This window comes from Gopherus flavomarginatus, chromosome 14, assembly GCF_025201925.1.
Source record: "Gopherus flavomarginatus isolate rGopFla2 chromosome 14, rGopFla2.mat.asm, whole genome shotgun sequence".
Taxonomy (NCBI): Eukaryota; Metazoa; Chordata; order Testudines; family Testudinidae; genus Gopherus; species Gopherus flavomarginatus.
Genome location: NC_066630.1, coordinates 2,773,201 through 2,795,837, shown reverse-complemented (window position 1 = coordinate 2,795,837; position 22,637 = coordinate 2,773,201). Strand labels below are relative to the sequence as shown.

The window sequence follows — 22,637 nt, the reverse complement described above, 5'->3', positions numbered from 1 at the left end:
GCCTGAGCTGCTGAGGACCTTGCTGATGAATGTTACCAACACATCACGCATGGCAGTGGAGCTATTCCTTCAGCTGCAAAGTGACAGTGAGGAATCAGACGATGATATTGAATCGCCTCACGGTGAAGACACTAAATTGCTTGTGGCAGTAACAGACGTGCTCAGCTCCGTGGAACGGCGCCTTTGGGCTTGGGAAACCAGCACTCAGTGGTGGGATCACATCGTCCTGCAATCCTGGGATGACGAGCAGTGGCTGCAGAAATTTCGGATGAGAAAAGCCACTTTCATGTCACTGTGTGCTGAGCTCGCCCCTACCCTGCGGCGCAGGGACACGAGATTGAGAGCTGCCCTGCCAGTGGAGAAGCGGGTGGCTATTGCAATCTGGAAGCTGGCAACTCCAGACTGCTTCAGATCGGTGGCGAACCAGTTTGGAGTGGGAAAGTCCACCGTTGAAATGGTGCTGATGCAAGTTTGCACAGCCATTAATCACACCCTGCTAAGAAGAACTGTGACTCTTGGGAACGTGCAGGACATTGTGGATGGCTTTGCAGAAATGGGTTTCCCTAACTGTGGAGGGGCAATAGATGGGACGCATATTCCTATTCTGTCAGCACCCCACCTGGCATCAGAGTACGTTAATCGCAAGGGGTATTTCTCCGTGGTTCTGCAAGCGCTTGTGGATCACCGTGGGCGTTTCACTGACATTTACTCAGGATGGCCTGGAAAGGTGCACGATGCACGCATCTTTAGGAACAGTTCCCTGTTCAGGAGGCTGAGGGCCGGGACTTTTTTCCCAGACCGCAAGATCACAGTAGGGGACGTCGAAATGCCCACTGTGATCCTTGGAGACCCCGCTTACCCCTTAATGCCCTGGCTCATGAAACCATATATGGGGAAGCTTGACAGGAGCAAGGACCAATTCAACTACAGGCTGAGCCGGTGCAGAATGACTGTGGAGTGTGCTTTTGGCCGTTTGAATGCCCGCTGGCGCTGTCTTTATGGGAAGCTAGATTTGGGGGAAAGCAGCATCTCCGCTGTTATATCCGCGTGCTGTACCCTCCATAATATTTGTGAAGGGAAGGGTGAAAGATTCAGTGAGGAATGGACCTCTGAGGTTCGACACCTAGAGGATGAGTTTGCTCAGCCAGAGAGCAGGGCTACTAGGGAGGCCCAGGAAAGGGCTTCAAGGATTAGGGATGCTTTAAGGGAGCAATTTGATGCTGAGAGCCAACAGTAATGTTTGATGCATTTGATGTGCTTTGCTTTACCTTGGTGTACAATATTTACCACTTCCAGCAATAATATAACATAGTGAAAAAGAAAAAAAATCCTTTATTCAACATACAGTACATAAAAGGCAAGGGGGTTGGGGTGGTGGGCTGTACATTCACAGGTTTGAATGTGTCCTGTTTTGATCACTATTCAACGTCTGCTGCACTTCAGGATTACTATGCTGCAGGGTAATGGGGGTGGAGTGAACAGGGTAAGAATTATAGTTATCAGGGGTGGTAGGTGATCGTACAGGTGTTGGGGGCAGCTGGGGATAATAAGGAACTGGCTGCTGGAGAAAGTTGTTTTGTGGATATACTGGGGAACAAGGAAGAGGGCTTTGGGAGGGCTGTGGGTTACCACGGTACATATCTGTCTGCATGGCTACGAGAGACTCGAAAGACTCAGTTTGGCGAGCCAGGAGGCTTATCTGCTTTGTGGTTTTTTTGGCAGACAATTCCTTTCTCCTGCTTTCTGTTTGCCTCCAGTCATGTACACTCAGTCTCCATTCATACATTTTCTCTCTCCATTCCTGTGTCTTCCTACTTTCTCTGTTGTAGTGACTCAGAACAGATTTGATCAATTCCTCTTTTGATTTTCTGGGATTTCGTCTCAAGTTCTGCAAGCGACGTGAGGCCGGTGATCCGGCTGAAGTAGTCAAGGTCACTAGAAAAAAGAGAGATAGAACCATGTAATACACAGAGGCTACATTGTTTATTATCACACAGTGAAGGACTTTTTAGACTTTTGGTAGCATCCTTCTCACATACCTCACATAACACAGAGAGGGCAGGGAAGCTAAGTCATGGGGAGCAATGGAGTGAGTGGTTTTCCCCCGATTTCCCCTTGGGAGTGGGAATTGACCAATGGGTCACTGGGGTTTATCTGCAATGGGTACAGGAGGTAGCTGGTGTCCTGAAGAGGGGACAGTAGTGAACAGGAAGGTGGTGAGCTGCTTCTGGGGGTGGGGTTTGGGCTTTGGTCCGCGTTCAGGCCGTCCTGCTGGTGGTGGGGGGAAGCACCGCGGTGCTGGATGCCTGCTTGGAGGGGGGTGCATAACACCGGAGCACACCGCGTGGATGCCTACATGCTGGGAGGAGGGGAGGAACACCAGAGCACACCGCGGTGCTGGATGCCTGCTTGGAGGGGGGGTGGGGAACACCGGAGCGCACCGCGGTGCTGGATGCCTGCTTGGAGGGGGGTGCATAACACCGGAGCACACCGCGTGGATGGATACATGCTGGGAGTGGGGATGGGGAACACCGGAGCGCACCTCGGTGCTGGATGCCTGCTTGGAGGGGGGTGCATAACACCGGAGCACGCTGCGTGGCTGGCTACTTGCTGGGGGGGGGCGGGGGGGGTTAACAACAGAGTGCAATGGGCTGGGGAAACGCGAACCTGGCGCCCTGCACTCAAGTATCCCTAAATTCTCAACAGGGTTTCCTACTGCCAGACATATCACTGCTGCGTGTTACCTGGAAAGAGAGGGAGGGTCTTCTACAGCAATGTGGATACCGCCCTGGCCCCTATGCAGCTTGCCTGTGTGCAGCCATGGTCCCCCCCCCCCCCTCGCTGCACAGTGGATCGGACGAGTTAGCCTGACCAGGACAAGGACCACGGTGGCTCTCCCGATCAATTTGAGAAAGCAAATTGCAAACGCTCTTGCTGCAACTTTTCAAGAGATTACCGAGGCAGATTACAGAGACGTGATAGAGCAAATCAATGGGCTATTCCACGTTTAGGCATGCACGCAGGCAGCCATAACCAAAACTCTCCTCTCCCAAAACATAAAAATCTACTTACCCCGAGCACGATCCTCAGTTTCTTCCTCACCATCAACTTCCTGCTGCTGCGACTTGGCTAGCCTCCTCCTGGGTTGAGAAGAGCTTCTGGCTGCATGCCTCCTGGGACTCCGGGGTGTCTCCCTCCACGCCAGTAGCCTCACTGTCGCCGTCCTCTACAACCTCCCCCACTTCTCCCTGCTCTGAACTCTCCATCATGCTCCTAGGATTGGCAGTGGGGTCACACCCAAGTATGGCATCCAGCTCCTGGTAAAAACGGCAGGTCGTGGGGGCAGCTCCTGAGCGGCGATTTCCCTCACGAGCTTTGCAGTAAGCACTTCTCAGCTCTTTAATTTTGACCCTGCACTGCAATGCGTCCCGTTCATGGCCCCTTCTCATCAAGGACTGCGATATCTGCCCATAGGTATCATACTTTCTCCTTCTGGAGCGCAGCTGTGCTTGCACAGCCTCCTCACCCCAAACACTGATGAGGTCCTGCAGCTCGGAATTGTTCCATGCTGGGGCTCGTTTGGGGCGTGGAGGCATGGTCGCTGATTGAATGATTGATTGCACTCCACACCTGGCTGCCAAACAGGAAGGGGATTTTTAAAATTCCCGGGGCATTTAAAGGAGGGGTCAGGTGAGCCCAGGGCAGTGGAATTTGCATGATTACCAGAGAGGCTTCTAAGGTATGCTGGGATACCTGCTTATGCCACGGAGGTCAATAAAAACGCTGGTGGGTGTCTACACTTGCTGACCAGCGCTGCATCACCAGCGCTGGATCCTCTACATCCGAGGCTCGACCGGGTGTACAGCCAGCGCTGCAACCAGGGAGTTGCAGCGCTGGCCGTGCTGTGCAAGTGTGTACACATCCTAAGTTGCAGCGCTGTAACCCCCTCACCAGCGCTGCAACTCTGTAGTGTAGCCAAGGCCTAAAACTGTCCATGGCTAAGGTTGTTTGTATACTAGATAGAGCTCTCTTTGGGGCCTATTGAAGGCTATTAAAGTGAATTCCCACAGGATCTAACCACTTTTATCATCACCGCTTTTTTTCAAGTGCAAGGGACATTTCTTTGACTCTGCCTTCTTATGTTCTTAACAAATACACACACACCACACGACACCACACCACACCAGGCATAAAATGACTACAAAAATAAGTTTTTTAAAAGCTACAGTTTTCCCATTGGGTAGAAAGAGACTCACGTGTGACAAATAGTAGTCATGTTGCTTAATGTGGTCGGATACTATGGTGATGAGGACAGTATAAGAACCTGAATTTAAGAGAACTTCGAAAAGGCTTTGAAAAACCAAATATACACTAGACCCCTTATATTGAGATGACAGTAAAATATTCAAGATGATTCTAATTTAGAGTGTTGTGTGCAGAATTCTGAGGGTCTACGTGCAAAGAAGGCCAATGTTTGATTGTATGCCTACAGATTTTCATTAAAAATCCAAAGGGGTAGAGCCTCAGCTGATGTAAACTCTCATATGTCAATTTATATCAGCTGAAGATCTGTTCCTAAATCCTTCTCATATATGTGACATACCTTGACAGGTGACATGTGAATACCTTGAGAATTATTTGTTCTTGCAGATATTTCAAGATTGGCAATGATGCATGTCACTCACCTGAGACTAGATTGAGGATTAGTTTTACACTGTGTAATCTATACATTTGAAAATGGGTGCTTGCAGTTTGGTCCTGGTAACTTATTTCTGGTGAACCATCATAGCAACTAATTTTAATACCATGTGAATTTTTAAATTACCATTATTGCATATAAATTGTTCAGTTGGTGTGAATATGTACAGTACAATTTTACCCTGTCTTCAGTCACCCCATAGAACAAAATCCTGGTTGTCCTTGATGTAGAATGTATTGGTATCTTGGATGATGTTAGCTCATTGCCTCTGGTCAGTGTGGTCATGTGAAATGTCATTTTTTTTTTAATTTTCAGTATAACTGGCAAGAAGATAAGAGTTGCAACGGCTGACCTCAGCTGTGAGATTAGGAGTGAGGGATAATCGGAGCAAGGGCATTTAAATAAATTTGACAGCATCTAAAATAATAATTTTTCACACATTTGTCCCGTCCCCTTGTGTCCTTGATCTGAGTAGTTGGATATGAGATACATGGAAGCCTCTAGCAAGCTAGCAGTGTGGGTTTAGGTGGGGGAGGAGAATGGGGAATTTGGAGGCTTGCTGTAAATACTGTGTCCGATAACTGCCTGAATAGATATATGGGTTAGGAAACAGGTCACTGCTAATCTACGTGTGTGCTTTATGACTGGAGGTCTGTGCTTTGACTTTTGCTGACCAGCATATTTTTCTTTTTTGGTTTAATCTGGAATAATCTTGAAACATCTGTTCTCACTTTGAGGCAAGACAATCTGTTGGTGAAGAGGATGTTTAAGAGGGCCCTTTACTCCTAATGAAAACTTTAAGTATAAAAGGAAATGCCAAGTTTAAGGGGTCAGCTATTCACAGAGAGGGATGGTGAAGTGTATTAACTTTTTGTTGAATGACTATAAGTTAACTGTGCTTCTTTATGCAGCAGGATGGCCAGTGAGAACTGGAGTGCTCTTATCTGGTTTTTCTTTTGCTGAGGTGGGATCATAGCAAGAGGCTAGGGATTTTATGGTCTGGAAATTACAGTTCAACATTTGGGTAGCTATTTTGTTGCAAATATATTTTTATTGAATAAATTAAAGTGGGTTTAAGAATAACTTTGTAATTTAAAATAGGGTGATGAGCTACTTGGTTGGTTGTCACGGATCTTAATTTTTGGGGTGATAATAGGTAATCTCCTATAAAGAGGGCTGAGCTGAACTGCAGGGAACCAGGGGTAGGCAACTTATGGCACGCGTGCCGAAGGTGGCACGCAAGCTGATTTTCAGTGGCACTCATACTGTCCGGGTCCTGGCCATTGGTCTGGGGGCTCTGCATTTTAATTTAATTTTAAATGAAGCTTCTTAAACATTTTAATAACCTTATTTACTTTACATACAAAATACTTTAGTTATCTATTATAGACTTATAGAAAGAGACCTTCTAAAAACATTAAATGTATTATTGGCACACAAAACCTTAAATTAGAGTGAATAAATATGGACTCGGCACACCACTTCTGGAAGGTTGCCGACCCCTGGTTTAGACACTTCTGGAGGTAGTTGGAGAATTGACATGAACTTCATTCCAATAGTGAGTGTAGGCAGCTAGCTTTCTTTCTCCTGTTGGTGCAATTTCACAGATGTCTCCTTAAATTTGGATAGCACCTGAGGATAGAAGACTGGACTTCTCATCAAGGGATTTTACCTAGAACTTGCTAGTATGTCACACTACTTCCCTCATCTTTTATATCTACCTCTGACATTAAGTTTGGTCCTGTAGTTAGAGGGTATCTGGTCAACTGATCAAAGGAGATCTTGTTGACTATTTTTTTTTTAAAAACACTCAAATAGGGAATTATATTTTTATTTCAGACATTTATGAGTAACGGCCAAATAAAAACTAACATTTTGCAGTAGCTTCAATAACAGTAAACTGTTTGAGCTAAGTAATTTAATTCAATTAAAAATTATACACACACTAAGCATCTGACAGTTTAAGAAACCCAGGAAATGAAGAGTTAAATTAAACTGGGTTCTTAATCCACTCTTTTGTACTTAAGTCTATTGCAAAATATTGTCAGTCACATTGGCACTGTAGAACAGTATCTGAAGGCACAAAAACCTACTCACAAGCTGAGTGCAAATATATAACCATGGTCAAAATAGTACATTCCATTGTTTGTCGTCATAGCTCAGGAAGAATTGTTCCTATCAACATATTTCCAATGTTTTCCAAAGCAGCATTTTACAGTAATGCAAATGGTGGAGGGCTGTGTAGAATAAAGATTTTCAAAAGAGTTAGAGTTAGCTGCCCACTTCTCATTGAAAATCATTGGGGTCAGGTGCCTAACTTCCTTATGTGCCTCTGAAAAGTTTCACTTTTTGTGTAGAACACAAAACAATTTACATTAAACTAGTTCAAGAGGGAATTAATTTATTTAAAAAATAAAGATCTTGAACATTAACAAATGTAAGGGATTTTGGTTTTCATTCTCAACAGTGTTGCATAATTTAAGGTCATCAATAACAGCAGTCTTATTTTTGAGGTAATAGTGGATGCTTGCCTGATGTCACATACATCATTTTATGCTTCTGTTAAGTAACATAAATGAAGATCCATTGCCAGTTTTAGCTTGTTGGAGAGTGACAATGAGTCACTATTGTTTTGAGGCATCTCTGAGCCAAAGGGAGTGGTGAAGGATGTGATCAATGTAAATGTTGTACGATGTCTCTAACACTTTTATAATTTTAAAAGTGTTTGAATGTAGGAATTCCAATAGTGGATCAGGTCAGTGATCCATCAAATCTAATGTCCTGTTTTTGACTGTGACCAATACCGTCTACTTCACAGGAAGGTGCAAGTAACCGTGCAGAAAACACTTTTATGGAAAACCTGCCCCCAAGGAAAGTTTCTTCCTAACCCCAAGTAATTAGAGGTTGGCTTATGCTGTGAAGCAAGAGTGGTTATATCTGTTCTTAAACTTTTATTTTCACTTTTTCAATCTTTGCTATTATAACTGGTTATTCTTGTTATCTGCATAAGTGTCGTATTTTTGTTTGAATCCTGCCAAGCTCTGGCCTCAGTTATATCTAGTGGCAGTGAGTTCCATGGGTTGACTGCATGTTGTAAAGGAAAAAAATGTGTATCTATCAGTTTGAAATTTGCTACCTTTAATTGAATATCCTTTTGTTATTGTATCATGAGAGGGCAAATAGAAGTTTCAGATTTACCTTCCCTGTACTGTTATTTTGTATATCTTTTTATTGTGTCATCTTGTTTACTTCATAAGGTAAACAGTCCAAATCTTCTCTGTCTCTCTTCATATAAGCACTTTCCAGGGCTCTAATAATTCTTGTTGTCTCTGCGCCCCTGCTTTTTTGCCATATATTTTTGAGATGGAGCAACTGTAACTGAACAAAATATTCCAGGCAAGGATATACCACTAGGATATACCAAGGATATACCACTAGGATATACCATTTATATAATGGTGGTGTCATATTTTCAGAATTACTCTCGGTCTCATTTATATTGTAGTTAGCGTGTGGTACTGAGTTGGAAGCCTAGATATACGTAGGTTGGAGTTTTAACTTCACCTTCTTAGGTTTGGGTACTGGAGGTGGTACATATATTGATCAGTGCTTTGGCAAGTTAAAGGACTGTATATGTGCTAAGTATTTATAGATGCTAACTCACTGATAGCCAGCTTCCCCCCATCCCAGCGTTTCCCGTCAGCCTGCTGCCTTGCCAATCAGCACCACCCCCTACCGCCTGCCGCAATTAGCTGTTTCGTGGCATGAAGGAGGCTCTGGGAGGGAGGGGAAGGAGTGGGGATGGGGCATGCTGGGGGGGGCAGAAGTGGGTGGAAAGAGGCGGAGCAGGGGTGGGAGCGGGGCCTGGGGTGGAGCGGGGTGTAAATAAAATTACAATAATTCTAAAGCAAAACAGGTTCCCTCACCGTAAGCTGAAATACATTTCACAGGCTGTCTCCCTTCAGCTTGGGACCAGCCCTCCCACAGTTCAATGATGCTTCTCTTTGTCTTCCAAAAGATCTTTCTTCCATGTGTCGAGGTGGGGGAGGTAATGGGGAAGCCATTGTCTCTCTCTTTTTTTTAAATAACCTTCTCCTCCCTGCGAGGAATACTCTCCCTCCTGGGGTGCAGACAATCAATCTGTGGTGTATATGAGATTTGAAATGTCTTTCAAGTAAATAGTAAATTTCTTGCTCACACCTTCTGTGTATGCGATGTTTGAAGCATCTTTGGGGATGACATGCAAGGCCTTTTGTTCTCTCTAAGGCCCTAGTCTGTGGCTGTTCCCCAGACTCAGCATATTTCAGTAACTAATAAACATACAGCAGAATCTCATAGCTTCATTACAATGATGATGCACACATTTAACAGAACAATGATCAACAGATTGAATTTTCAAGTGATATCTCACAAGGCATATTTCGTATAACATATACCATAACTTTGGCTGTAACATAATGGGACGCGCAAGCCACATCCTGTATGTTTCGCTAAGGCGAAGTTAGCATACGTATGTTTGGGACCTTTCACTTAGATAGGTGGTGATGAACTAAAACGTAAGGTCCATATATGACTGCGACCTTTAACATAGAGGATGCGTTAAAGCAGGTTGGCATAGGGGATTTCCTAAGTTCATACCCTTTTAAACTTAACAGGTACACCACAACTTAGAACTTGGAAAGAACCAAAATAACCAGTTAGGACAGAAATAACAAATGTGATACCTAACTACCAAAGGGCCATGGTATCAAATGGACGCATATGATAAGTTGAGATCACTGATGTATTAACCCATAGCAAAAAGACACTCCAACGTTAGTAGGATGAGGAAATACAAATAAGGAAAAGAGGGAAAAATCCCCTACTGAATATACATCAAACATAGTGGCGTCAGCGTAGTGTGTTACAAAAGTGGCATCTCAGCCTAGGAGTGGTAGGAGAAAGAGAGTCCTTGGGAGATGCCAGAATGATGGCCACAGGTGATGATGGGGAAGGTGATGGTGATGAGGAACATGATGGCTAACATTTCAGAATATTCTACAGAGGATAGTGTGTGTGTGTATATGGATGTTCAGATGTACATTCTGTAGTATCTCTATCTGCTTGCCGAGTTGGTGTGTTTGTGACTCTGCTAAATGTATTAATAAATTATATTTGTAAATATAAGAGAGTTCCTATAGTGTGAGAGTTGCACTGTGCACATTGGGGTTCCCAACTGTATAATAATTTGAATAATACTGGGCCTGATCTTGGGGCAAGAACCTGTCAACCCACAAAGAGATAACTGGGTATCCTTAAGTATTCAATATAATTAATACATAATCTAAAAATCGGGCAACACCATATAAAAATGGTGGCTCTGGGGTTACAGGGCAGGGTTAAAATGTGTCTGTAATTGGAATCCCAGGGGGGCCACACTGAAGTTACTCAATTAGGGTGAACCCCAAAGAATGGGGCAGACAATCCCCAAAGCTTAGATCCCCAATATTTAAATTTACCAAGCCAGCACAAAACAGCTTCTATAATACCTCACTGGTTACCCAGAAACCAACAACAGAGTTCCCTTAAATCAACCCAGCCGTAGGCCTCTGCCCAGACACCCAAGTCAAATATGATGAGGATTACTGAAAACCTTGTTCATCATAAGAAAGTTCTATCAATCCCAAAGGATCGGACACATTACCTCCCAAGTTAATGAATATTTCAGATCTTACTCAAATACACGCTTACAGCCAATCCTTATTAACTAAACTAACATTTATTAAAAAAGAAAAGAGAGAGAGAGTATTGGTTAAAAGATTAGTGTACATACAGACATGAGTACAGTTCTGAGATCAGATTCATAGTAGAGTTGGTGAGCTTTGTAGTTGCAAAGAGTTCTTTCAGAATTAGACCATAGGTTATAGTCCAATGTTCATATTCAGGGTGATCAAGGTGGGACTGGGGATCTCAGTCTTACCACTCAAGCTTCCCCTGCAGAAAGCATCAAGCAGATCTGAGATGAAAAGGATCAGGACCAAAGGGTTTTTATACAGTTCCAGGCCTCCTCTTAACAGCTTGGCGTCCTTAGGCAAACAGTAGGCAATCATGGAGACTTTGAAGTAGACCTATTTCCTAAGCGTCATCGGTAATTAGCTACAGGGATTAACATAAGGCAATTGCCTGTTTTCCATTATTCGCAAGTGATTTTCTGTACTTTTCAAAGACAGGTGAATACAGTGATATCACTATATTTACAGTTCATTTAAATGTTAAGATTTCCTTTTGATCTGTGAATTACCAGAATATAACATAGACAGGGACTGTTTTGATTACATTTGTTAACCTCTAACAATATAGATGTAAACACACAGCATTATCTACCAATATGTCCCTAAAAGTTGAATCCAGGTCAATTAGTCTGCAAGCTGCTTAACCCTTTCTGGCCATGGGTCACAGTGTCATATCATCCAAGACAAGGCTTAGTTTCCATGAGACCACTGCACTCTTCCTTAGGATGCAAAAGTATGGCAAGTCTAGGGAATGTTTTGATAGAACAAACATGCTGATACAGGCTGTTTGCTTTGAGTCTCAGAAACTCTAGAACCTTTGGAATTCTGGTTAATTTCAGCTTCAGGTTTTTCATTTCAGTCGTGTTTAGAGTGCTCCATACTTAAGACTGTCCTATTAGAATGTAAAATGCTTTTCATATTAAAAAGCTTAACTGGAAATATGATTTGCTTGGGATGGTGCTCAACAATAAACTCTGTTAAAGATATGTGATTTTATTTTATATTCCTTCAAAGAATTGTGAAGCAACAATCCATGATGTGATTTATTTATACTGCAAAGTCCTATTGGCCCTAAAGGGTCTGAGAAAAGTTAAGAGCTCCTTTTTTTCATTCCCTCAACCCCATATCCCTTATCCAAGCTCTAGTCTTTACATTAATATAAAACTGTACTCTATAGGCCACCGTTTCAATTTTCAGCTGCTCTACTGAAGTATATCAAGACTTGAATCAGGTGGTAGTTTTTACATTATACTCCGAGTAGTCTTAATTAATTTCTTGCCTCACAGAATAAGGCTTGGTCTCCACTACTAGCAACCTACATCAAAAATCCACACTTCTGAGTGACTCAGTTATATCGACCTAACTCCCTCTGTGGACTGTGCTATGTCAATGGAAGGGCTTCTCCTGTCAACATATCTACTACCTCTCAGGGAGGTGGATTTCCTGTGCTGATGGGAGAAACTCAAGAGATCTTGGTAAACCAAAGCTTATATTTGATTCAGCAGTTGCAGGCTGCCTTCCCCAAATGAAATTTTTGGGCCTGAGGTCTGAAAGAGACCTGTCGTTAGAAGTGATCAGTCAAACAATACAACTATCACTCCTGCCCCCTCAAAAAAAACAACCAAACCTGTAAAAATTGACCCATCCTACTTTATGATGTATAAATACTCCTCGGGTTTTTTAAAACAAAATTTGTGGCACATTAGGAATTAGTAGCAGTCGAAGACACAAACAACTCCTTTGTACTTCATCTTTTGGCTTTCACAGTAGTGAGTTCAGGCATTCAAAATCAGACAGTCTTCCCAAAATCATGAAATGGGCTTAACAATGAAATTTTAAATAATACATTTTGTGTTGTTTGCCTGCTCCCCCTCACCCCTGTCTTTGGCTTTTGGGGTACACACTGGTCATGTTTTAAAGATTCTTCTGCAACTCTGATGTATAGAGAATTACTTTTAAAAAAAATTAAGTGAGATTGTTGCCTAATTGATTCTAGGAATTGCAACTTTAAAAAAAGAGCACCAGATGTTGTGAGAACCATGATAAAATCATGTGTTGGCAATATTGCTTTTGTACTAAGGAGTAGTTCTTGACAGACATAATGATGGGAATTGCATATGCTGTGTCAAGGCCCTCAATTTTAGGCCAAGTTGCAAAAAAGTCTTAATAGTTAACTTAGTTATTAAAAGAAAAAGTACTTGCCAAGTTGTTCCCTCCAACATAGCTACCGTGGGTTTAATTTTGATTTAGATGGTCTTGGGTTTTGTAAAACCATTCCAGCTACTAACAGCCCTGGCCACAAGAATTGCTGGTGGTCTGTTGCTAGGGCCTGCTCTGCTGAACTAGTGAGAGGTTGGCTGCTGACTTCTAGTCCTGCTAACTGAGTCACAGTGCAGACCTCAGAGGCGCAGAGATGGTAAGTGAGGAATAGTCACCGCTGTCTCTTGCTTGGCACGTTTTTGTGTGGCCAGACTTTTGTGGGAATGAAGGATTATGGGCCTCCAGAAAGTTGGATGAGAATCCAAATGCCTAACAATTTGAAATTCTGAATTAAGACATATTTAAAATAATCAATAATTAACCAGAAAACACACGGACAAACTTCTTGTGGCTCCCAAATTCTATAGCTTATTTGGAGAATTTTCCCCGATTTCCCTTCCCCCCACTGTCCCCCCCTCCAAAAAAAAAATGTTGACAACTATGCTTCTGTTCAAGCAGTTGGGACCATCCAACACAGAAATATGTAATTTGAGGGCTTTTTTTTTTTTTTTTTTTTTTTTACTTGTGAAGCCTACTTGAAACTTCCTGGTTCATTGAAGCTATCTCAGAATGCAGTGTGACAAATAACTGATACCATTGCAAACTAAGCATTTGTGGGGGCAGATAATTATGCATTTTGGGGATCTTTTGTGTGGGACATAGGACTTGAAGGGACCTCCTGGGTCATCGAATCCAGTCTTCTGCTGTCACATGCAACCCAGAAATATAATCCTGTCCCAAATTTATCAGGCACCATCTTAAAACCAGTTAGGTTGTTTGCCACCACTATGCTTACTGGAAGCATGTTCCAGGACCTCACTCCTCTGATGATAGAAACCTTCTTCTAATTCCCAGCCTAAATATATTCATGACAAGTTCAGGGCAACTGCACGTATATTTCTCCTTTATGGTTCAGCAAGGGCAACCACTCAAGCGTCCAGCTCCCTTGGCCATCATCTCTCTTGAGTGGAGACCCAAGGCTCCCCATTCTGACCAAACTGGTCCCTGTTTTGTCTCTGTTATTTCCAGCAAAAGACAGTCTGCCTAGACAGGCCTACTTGCTTCTCCCTTCAGAGACAGTACATAGTGTCATTGCCAACAGTTATAACATACCACACAGCACTTCCTGTGCAAGCCTATTTATTTTTAAGGTAAAATCACTAGAGAAAACTTATATATCATCCAGTTTATACCCATTTGTTCTGGTGCCAACATTGTCCTTTAGCTTAAATATCTCTTCTCCGTTCTGGGTGTTTTACCCTCCTAAATAGAGAGCAATCATACCGCCTCTTAGCCTTTATTTTGCTGAGCTAAACAGGCCTAGCTCTTTTGATTTCTTCTTGTAACGTAAGTTCTTCATTCCCCTGATCATCTTCATAGCCCTTCTTTGTACGTGTTCCAGATTGGATTTATCTTTCTTGAACGTGGGTGACCTGAATCGTATAGTGTATTCCAGATGAGATCTTAATAGTGCATTGTTCAATGGCATTAATACTTCCTTATCTTTCCTGGAATTACCTTGTGTGATACATCCTAGGATCCCATTTGCCTTTTTCACAACTGCATCACTTTGATGGCTCACAGTAATCCTGTGATTGACTAATAGACCCAGTTCTCTCTCTCCTGTCCTTTTCGTGGTTTTTTTTTTTTTTTTTTGGTCTGTCAGTGGGGTTGTATCCTTTCCCCTTTTCTTTTAATATATTTTGTCCATTTAGATTGTAATCTCTCTAGGGTAGAGAAACTCTATTCTCACAAGTCTATAAAGTGCCATGTATACCATTGGCACTATTGGTAGGGGTCACCAAATGAAATTAATGGGCAGCAGGTTTAAAACAAATAAAAGGAAGTTCTTCACACAGCACACAGTCAACTTGTGGAACTCTTTGCTTGAGGAGGTTGTGAAGGCTAGGACTATAACAGAGTTTACAAGAGAACTGGATAAATTCATGGAGGTTGAGTCCATTAATGGACATTAGTCAGGATGGATAAATAATGGTGTCCCTAGCCTCTGTCAGAGGGTGGTGATGGACAGCAAAAGAGAGATCACTTGATCATTACCTGTTAGGTTCACTCTTTCTGGGGCACCTGGCATTGGCCACTGTTGGCAGACAGGATACTGGGCTGGATGGACCTTTGGTCTGACCCGGTACAGCTGTTCTTATGTAAGTGAGTTAATCTACAGGGGTGTCAAACTATGGGTCGCAACCCTGTTTTAATGGGGTCACCAGGGCTGGGGCCTGGGGCTGAAGCCCAAGCGCTTCAGCTCTAGGCAGTGGGGCTCAGGTTACAGGCCTGGGGCTGAAGCTCTTGGGTTTCGGCTTTGGCCCCCCCGCCGAGGGTGGCAGGGCTTGGGCAGGCTCAAGTGTTAATCCCTGTCTCCTGTCGTTGCGTAGTAATTTTTGTTGTCAATGAAATTTGAGAACCACAGGTCTACATTATATGGTTTTAAGCTAAAGGGTCTAGCCTTTTCTGTGGGTGTAATTCACATTATTTTATATTGGAGTGTTTATACACCTCTAACTCGATACAACGCTGTCCTCGGGAGTCAAAAAATCTTAATGTGTTATAGGTGAAACAGCGTTATATCGAACTTGCTTTGATCCACCAGAGTGCGCAGCCCTACCCCCCTGGAGCACTGCTTTACCGTGTTATATCGGGTCGTGTTCTATCCGGGTAGAGGTGTATGTGCACTTAATTGAAAATAGCTTAGGTGTTGAACTTCCTTTTACCCTTCTGTTCTCCTTGCCTTGTGGTTAAATGTGTATTTTGTCATTTGTAGGGTGCTATTTAAAATAAATAAATAAATAATATACCTTTAAAACTCCGGATTAAGAAATAGAGCTCAGGATTTAAATCTTGATATTTTGACTCAGAATATTTAGGTGTATAAATGTCTCAGGCTTGTGTGTGAAAATATATTTTGTCTGAAATCTTGCAGGCTTTTTTTGGTGTGCTAATACAGTTGGTACTTCACAAATGAAGATGAGCCCAGGTGAACTTCTTTCCAAGTCTAGCTTTCCTTTCCTATTCTTACATACATCAAGGAGATGCATAGCTTAGCTGATGGACTGGGAGGTTTAAAGTATTAAAAGCTGAAATAGACTAAAGACCTGTTTATTGCCTACAAGCACAACATGTCTTCTGGTGCCACATGATTGTTCAAAATTTTTAGCTAAAAAAAGTTAAATATTATCAGCTATAAATTCATTCCTTCTCACCCACGGTATTACTTTAAGCAAACAGGGCTCTGTAATACTGAGTTTGGGATACAAAGCATACTTAGCACTTAGATCTTGGCATTTAAATAGAAATTATCTTTCAACTTCAAGGTTGTGTATTTGATAGGCAATCTGGAGGCTGTTGGGTTTGGATATACTACCTACTTTATACCTGCAAATTTTTGTATATTTGTGACCTTAGACCTTATGACCTTAGATGTGGGTTATTTTTACTCGCCACTCATCTTGTAAGGTTTTTCCATTTTAACACAGCATATTTCAATCGTGTCAACGTTACTTAACCCCTCACAACATTGATTCTAAACTCACTCCTAGCAGGCCTTTAAAACATAATATCAATAATGGAAAGCATCCCCACAGAAAACTTAGTTACATAACAATAGCAAGGGAAGTAATTGTCAGTAGATCTGTCCTACTAATAGAAATCCTTCAGGAATGCAGTGATGTAAAACATCAAATGTCTGGGCATAGTGAAGTTTGGGGAGCACTTTCAAATATCTGGAATATGATCCAGATAGTGAGTCAGCACTCTTTAGTTCTGATTCTCCTCAAGTCTTAGAATTGAGTATATGAGTCTTTCTACCATCTTTGTCTCTCTCTAGGGAGGCTATGTTAAAAGAATGGTGAGTTAAAGCACTGAAAAGTTAGAAGATGCCAGAGCTAAGATTGTTTATGAAAAATTAATTTGGCCCTTTTGTGCACATGCATTATGAAACAGTCTTTAATTACATACTATATTTTTTCATAGGACCCCAGCCTCGTTCAGTGCCCAAGTAGGACACCTCCTGGGGATGAATCAGAGTTGTTTAGTGAAGAAGACTTGTCTATAGGACCCCTGCCTCATTTGTCACAGAAGTTGGAAGGTGTTTTATGAATGAGAGAGGGAATTACAGGAAGAGAAAGGATGATCTCATGGCAAAAGTAGCTGAATGCTACCCTGGAGAAGTGTATTTTATGCCTGCCTCTGCAACAGAGTTTCTATGCGATGCTTGGCAAGTCACTTAAACCTAACTTTTTAATGTTGTGTTCTTCATTTTTCTATGTGTCAAACTCAGGACTCTAAGTCTGATTTGCAGAAGTGCTCAGCATTCAAAAGCTGCAAGTGAAGACAATGGGAGCTATGCTTTGAATATATAAAATGCTATGTACTCTGAAAAATCAGACCCTAAGGGACAGACAAAATTAATGGACACTTTTGACCTTATTCTATTTGAGATTCAGTTCTGTGTCTGTAAAATGGGAGTAATTATACCCCCTCTTCCCACAGGGGTGTCATGAAAATAAATTCACTAATGTTTGTGAAGTGCTCAGATACTATAGTGGTGAACACAATAGAAAAGCCTGTGAGGAAATTAAACATTCTGTATTTGCAGGAGAGTTTGAATAACGTAGTAAATGAGGCATAGGGGTCATACATTGAACGATAAGGAAAAAATATTGAATAGCTGCTCATTTAGTGAGCACTCTCCATCTTGAGGCAGCAGTCTTGTTTAAAAAAAAAAACAAGTAACACAATTAGAGACTGTATCATAATGTTTATGTACAAGGGGGGCTGAATTTAGATTGCACTGGCTATCATAAATTTGGAATTTTCCAAATTTTGAGTGCTTGACGTTTCAATTATAACATTCTTTTAACATAATTTTGAGATGTAATGGTAGTGACTGACCCAAGATGATATTAAAGATGGGGGGAAATGTACTTTAAATTTATAAACTGCTGCTGCCCAGGCAGTTCAGGCTGTAAAATTCATGATAAACTATAGAATAGAATACAATTACGAATATACAATAATACTCATTTGATAAAATTGTCCTCTTAAACATACAGTAAGCTCTGAATGCTCCTTATCACATTAACAAAGCAAAATAATCTACCAGAATTGAAAAGTAAACCAGTCACATAATCAGACTTCTAAAAATATGATTTCAAATCTCAAAAGTATATGGACCATTGTAGTCTACCTTGTTTTTGTGTTTGCTCGCCATAAAAATCAGGATTCCATTTGTGACAAGTACTAAAATATTCCGTGTTTGTTTTGCACTGGCACAAATGTAGATACTGTAGATTTCTGTATGAAATCCTAAATCCAGTAGTGAGGATACAAGGTATCCTGTCAGGAGAAAGAGATTTATTCTATGCCAAGCAAGCTGACCAGTTTCCACAATGAAGACATATCAAAATTACCAAGAGGAGAGAACAGAATGTCAGATCTAATATATACCTTAGGCAGCTACCAGAACAATTAGTATTTTGTCTAACATAACTAGGAGAAACAATGAGGAGTCCTTGTGACACCTTAGAGACTAACAAACTTATTTGGGCACAAGCTTTCATAGGTTAGAACCCACTTCATCAGATGCATGGAGTGGAAAATACAGGAGCTGATATAAATACATGAAAGGATGGGAGTTGCCTTACCATGTGTGAGGTCAGTCTAACAAGACAAATCAATTAACAGCAGGATACCAAGGGAGGAAAAATAACTTCTGAAGTGATAATGAGAGTGGCCTATTTCAGACAGTTGACAAGAAGGTGTGAGTAACAGTAGGGGGAAATTAGTATTGGGGAAATAAGTTTTAGGTTTTGTAATGACGCAACCACTCCTGTATTATACCTGCTCCTGTATTTTCCACTCCATGCATCTGATGAAGTGGGTTCTAGCCCACAAAAGCTGATGTCCAAATAAAATTGTTAGTCCAACAAGGACTCCTCGTTGTTTTTGCCGATACAGACTAACATGGCTACCACTCTGAGAACTAGGAGCTATCCCATCCTTTCCCCCACAAAATAGTGCTGAGAGGTCTGTCTGCAAATGAAATGAAATACAATAAAATAAATCATAAATTAATTAATGCTCTGATTTTTTTTCCTTTTCATTATCCTCTTCATTTTTTTTCCATTCATCAAATATCTTGTTCCTTTATCACTATATTTTTGCTCATTTGTCTAGTGTTCTAGTAACTTCCTATATCTTACTCTTACATATTCACCACAGTTCACTGTTGTTTTTCTGTTACATTCTCCTCCCCTTTGCTCCCTTTCTGTTGCATTACCGCCTGTTCTCCCTCTCCTACATCACTTTTGTCTATTTCTGGTTCTTTCTCTCTTTTTACCCTATACTTCCTGAGATATGGCAGCTACTTCTCTTCCCCATTCCCTTTGGTGTTCATTTTTCCCCCCTTTCTGTGTTCTGTGCATCTGACCAGAATATTGGAGTTGAGGGGGAAGGGTAGGAATGTAAGCAGACATTTTTATTCTCCTCCCCATCACAACCTGAATCTAAATAACTTAAAACATGCCTGAAATTTAAGAGTCTTCTTTCCTCTGAAAGTGATTCACCAAAATATGCTAATAAATATACTGTAAAGTAGATTGTTGGTGTATTCTTATTGTCTGAATGCAGTGACAGCTTTTATTATAAGGCTAATTTTAAATCATGTGATTACAGGTGAATAATTTACCTTTGAATCAAGAGTAAACTTGGAAAAGCAGAGTGCATTTGGTGTTAGGTGACTTAACATCTTAAACTTTGCTGTTGTGGTTTTGTGTCAGGCATGTTGCATGTAGCAGCCATAACTGTTTTACAACAGATACGTTCACAAAAATACTTATTATTTATACTGCCACACATTACCATAGAGTCTGAGGGCCTTCCACATAAAACAGCATCTCTAGTGGGTTCTGGCTCTTTTCTGATATCTTTTCAGTTTATAGAATCTTTGTTTTTTGTTTTTGTTTGTCAGGGAGAGGGGAAAGGGTGATGTATATTGTGACCATCATTCTTGTTATGGTGAAAAAAATAATCTAAAACTTTTTCCTATTTAATAATTTCCTAAATATTAGTCTATTCTCCATTGGAAGCTATTTCCACTGCTTGAATACTGAGAGTAGTTTTGTCTCCAGATCTCAGGTACTTTGTTCTAGGTTTCATCATCTGCATTGTTTCAAAGGCACCCATGTGTTGCAGGTTCATAGATGGTCACTCTGTGTCTTGAAAGGGCAAATGCAAATTTGTTCAGTCTTGAAAACTTGTATATTTTAAGTTTTAATTTTTTTAAAATCAACTTGATTTCTGTGTCCGTGATCTCCAAGAAATTTGCCTACGCAACTTCTTATGAAGCTTCTAGAGATGCCACATTGTTGGTCTATATTCCTAGACTAAAATATTTAATATAATCTGTGTTTACAAAAATGACAGTTGATCTCTGTGTTTAAACTCCTTTTCTCTTTTTTTTTTTTTCTCTCAGAATCTGTCTATGACCTCCTCCCAAAGGAGTTACAGTTACCACCTTCCAGAGAAACATCTGTAGCATCCATGAGCCAAACAAGTGGTGGTGAGGCAGGTTCGCCTCCTCCAGCTGTAGTTGCTGCTGGTAAGCCTTCCGCTTTGCTCAGTTATATCCTTAAGATGTGTAGTATTCTGGCCAACATGAACAGTGCTGGCAAAGTTTGGAGTCTGAGACAATTATGAAGAAATAAATGAGAGCTCATTCTAGGAGACTTCTAACAATCAAACTAAATGATATGCATTACAAGAAAATTTTACCTAAAACATATTTGCATTACATGCATAATTTGCTTTTCCCACTGGTACATTCTTCAAAACCATAAGTGTGTACTAACTCCTAGAATGCACTTTTCTCTTCAGATATAGTAGGCACCAATTTGGAACTGAGTCAACGTGTGTAAAGTTAATGAATTCCACCTAGCATAGAAGATAGAATATGAGATAGTATTTTGGCCTTAAGTCTTTTATCAGGCTATAGGAAGAAAAATACCATGTTTTTCTTTGTATGGCCTGAAGAAGCTCTCAGAATTAAAGCACACTTGTATATATTTTCTGTTGTTGCATGTACTGTAATCTTTATTGCATATTAAAACATAAATAACTAGTTAATGTGATTTCATATTTATCATAAATGTCTGAAATTACAATTTAAATTAGGTACACAGTTTAGAATTAAGCACGTTTCTTTTTACAATGTGTCATTTTGGAGAAAGTGTGGGACATGACACTTAAGCTATATTTTATTTACAAAATATTAAGATCATCTCCTTATGCAGAATATTTTAAACTTAAAGCATAAAGTCCCTTTTACTGACCTTTTTTAAAAAAAATAAATAACGAAGAGTTAGTCCATCGCTAAGGATAAAGTTTTGATCTGTGAGGTTGGCACCAGTGCTCTGCAGAGAGCTAGTGTATAGCTGGAACTCTTTAATAAGCAGTTTCACTTTAGCAAAAAGGCAAACCAATCATTGTGCCCATTGCTTATACCTCTCCCCTAATGGGCTGAGATTTCTTGAATAATTGGATTCCTGTAATCTTTATAACATTTATATTAAGTTTGAGAGTGGTGTGTTGACCATCAGTTGATGTTCTAGAAAATTAATGTTTGAGGTGGGGGTGCTGGTAGCTGCATTATGCAGCTTTTGCTGTAGATTCATGTGCGTTAACCTTCTATATAAAAACATGCCCCAGAAATGCACAGTGCAATAAACAGACTTTCTGGTTGGACGCTGAAAAGGTTTAAATCTGTAAGAGAAACTTACAGCACTGATCACCGTTCATGTTTTGCCAGATGTTTTCTAACAGAGTCTGTGGATTTAATTGTGTACTGTGGAGCTTGCTGATCATTAGATTTATAAAAAGTGGTAATTTCTTTTACAAGTGTTTGATTCTAAGAGATTTTAAAATACAAGAGATTTTACCTCAGTTCTTAATAATGAATCTGGTTCAAGGGTACAGCAACAACCAAATACTGTTGCAGAAACATAATTTAAAAAAAAAAACAACTGTTACAGTTAAATCCACAGACAGAAATGTAACTGCTAACTATATTTGTACCTTTACTGAGACAATTTTCGAGCATTTGAGTTTAGATAAACAGAACTAAATGTCTGTTCCTGCTAGGTTTTTAGCATCTGCTGATAGTCAATCCAGATCCGCTTAAAAAGCTGGGAATGTGCTAGCTGAGTTTGGGTTTCACTGCAGCATTGACAGTTCAAGACTAGAACAGGGTTCAAAAAAAGAACTAAATAAATTAATGGAGGATAGGTCCATCAATGGCTTTTAGCCAGGATGGGCAGGGATGGTGTCTCTAGTCTTTGCCAGAAACTGGGGATGGGCAACAGGGGATGGATCACTTGCTGATTACCTGTTCTGTTCATTCCCTCTGAAGCATCTGGCATTGGCCACTGTTGGAAGACAGGACACTGGGCTAGATGCACCTTTGGTGTGACCCAGTATGGCCTTATGTTCTTTCCTTTAAAGGAAACTGAAAGAAAATAATGTAGATCAGAGGTTTATTTGTAAACACTGGAAGAAGGTTCCATGTTCACTGAACTAAAAGGGGTCTTTAATGTCACTATCTGATGAAGATTCCTCTGCATCAGCATTGTGAGAAGCCAGTTGGGTTTTTAGATTTCACAGGGTGCAGTTAAAAAGCTGGATCAAAAGTGGCATACTTGATTATAAAGATTGTAAGAAATTTCACAGCTTAGATTATATAAACTGTGTTAAAAATTAGTATAAAACATTAAAGTGTGAATCTCATTACTGCTGTCACCTGCCATAAAAGTGAGTGTCTGAAGGACTGAATCTTGGTATTTTAAATAGTGTATCATCTGTACCTTGAAAGCCCCAGTCAGTGATCAGCACCATTGTGC

General features: G+C 40.9%; 1 protein-coding gene across 9 annotated transcripts in view; it reads left to right on the top strand.

The window, feature by feature from the left end:
• The window catches only part of NFAT5 (nuclear factor of activated T cells 5), a 164,101-nt gene that overhangs the window by 52,359 nt on the left and 89,105 nt on the right, over window positions 1–22,637 (top strand). For all 9 annotated transcript variants that reach the window (XM_050922232.1, XM_050922233.1, XM_050922227.1 and 6 more), the window contains one exon: window positions 20,219–20,344. Coding sequence is in view for 6 of the 9 variants with exons in the window: in XM_050922227.1 (XP_050778184.1) it covers window positions 20,219–20,344 (126 nt within the window). In the remaining 3 variants the exon portion in view is untranslated. The remainder of the gene's footprint in view (window positions 1–20,218; window positions 20,345–22,637) is intronic.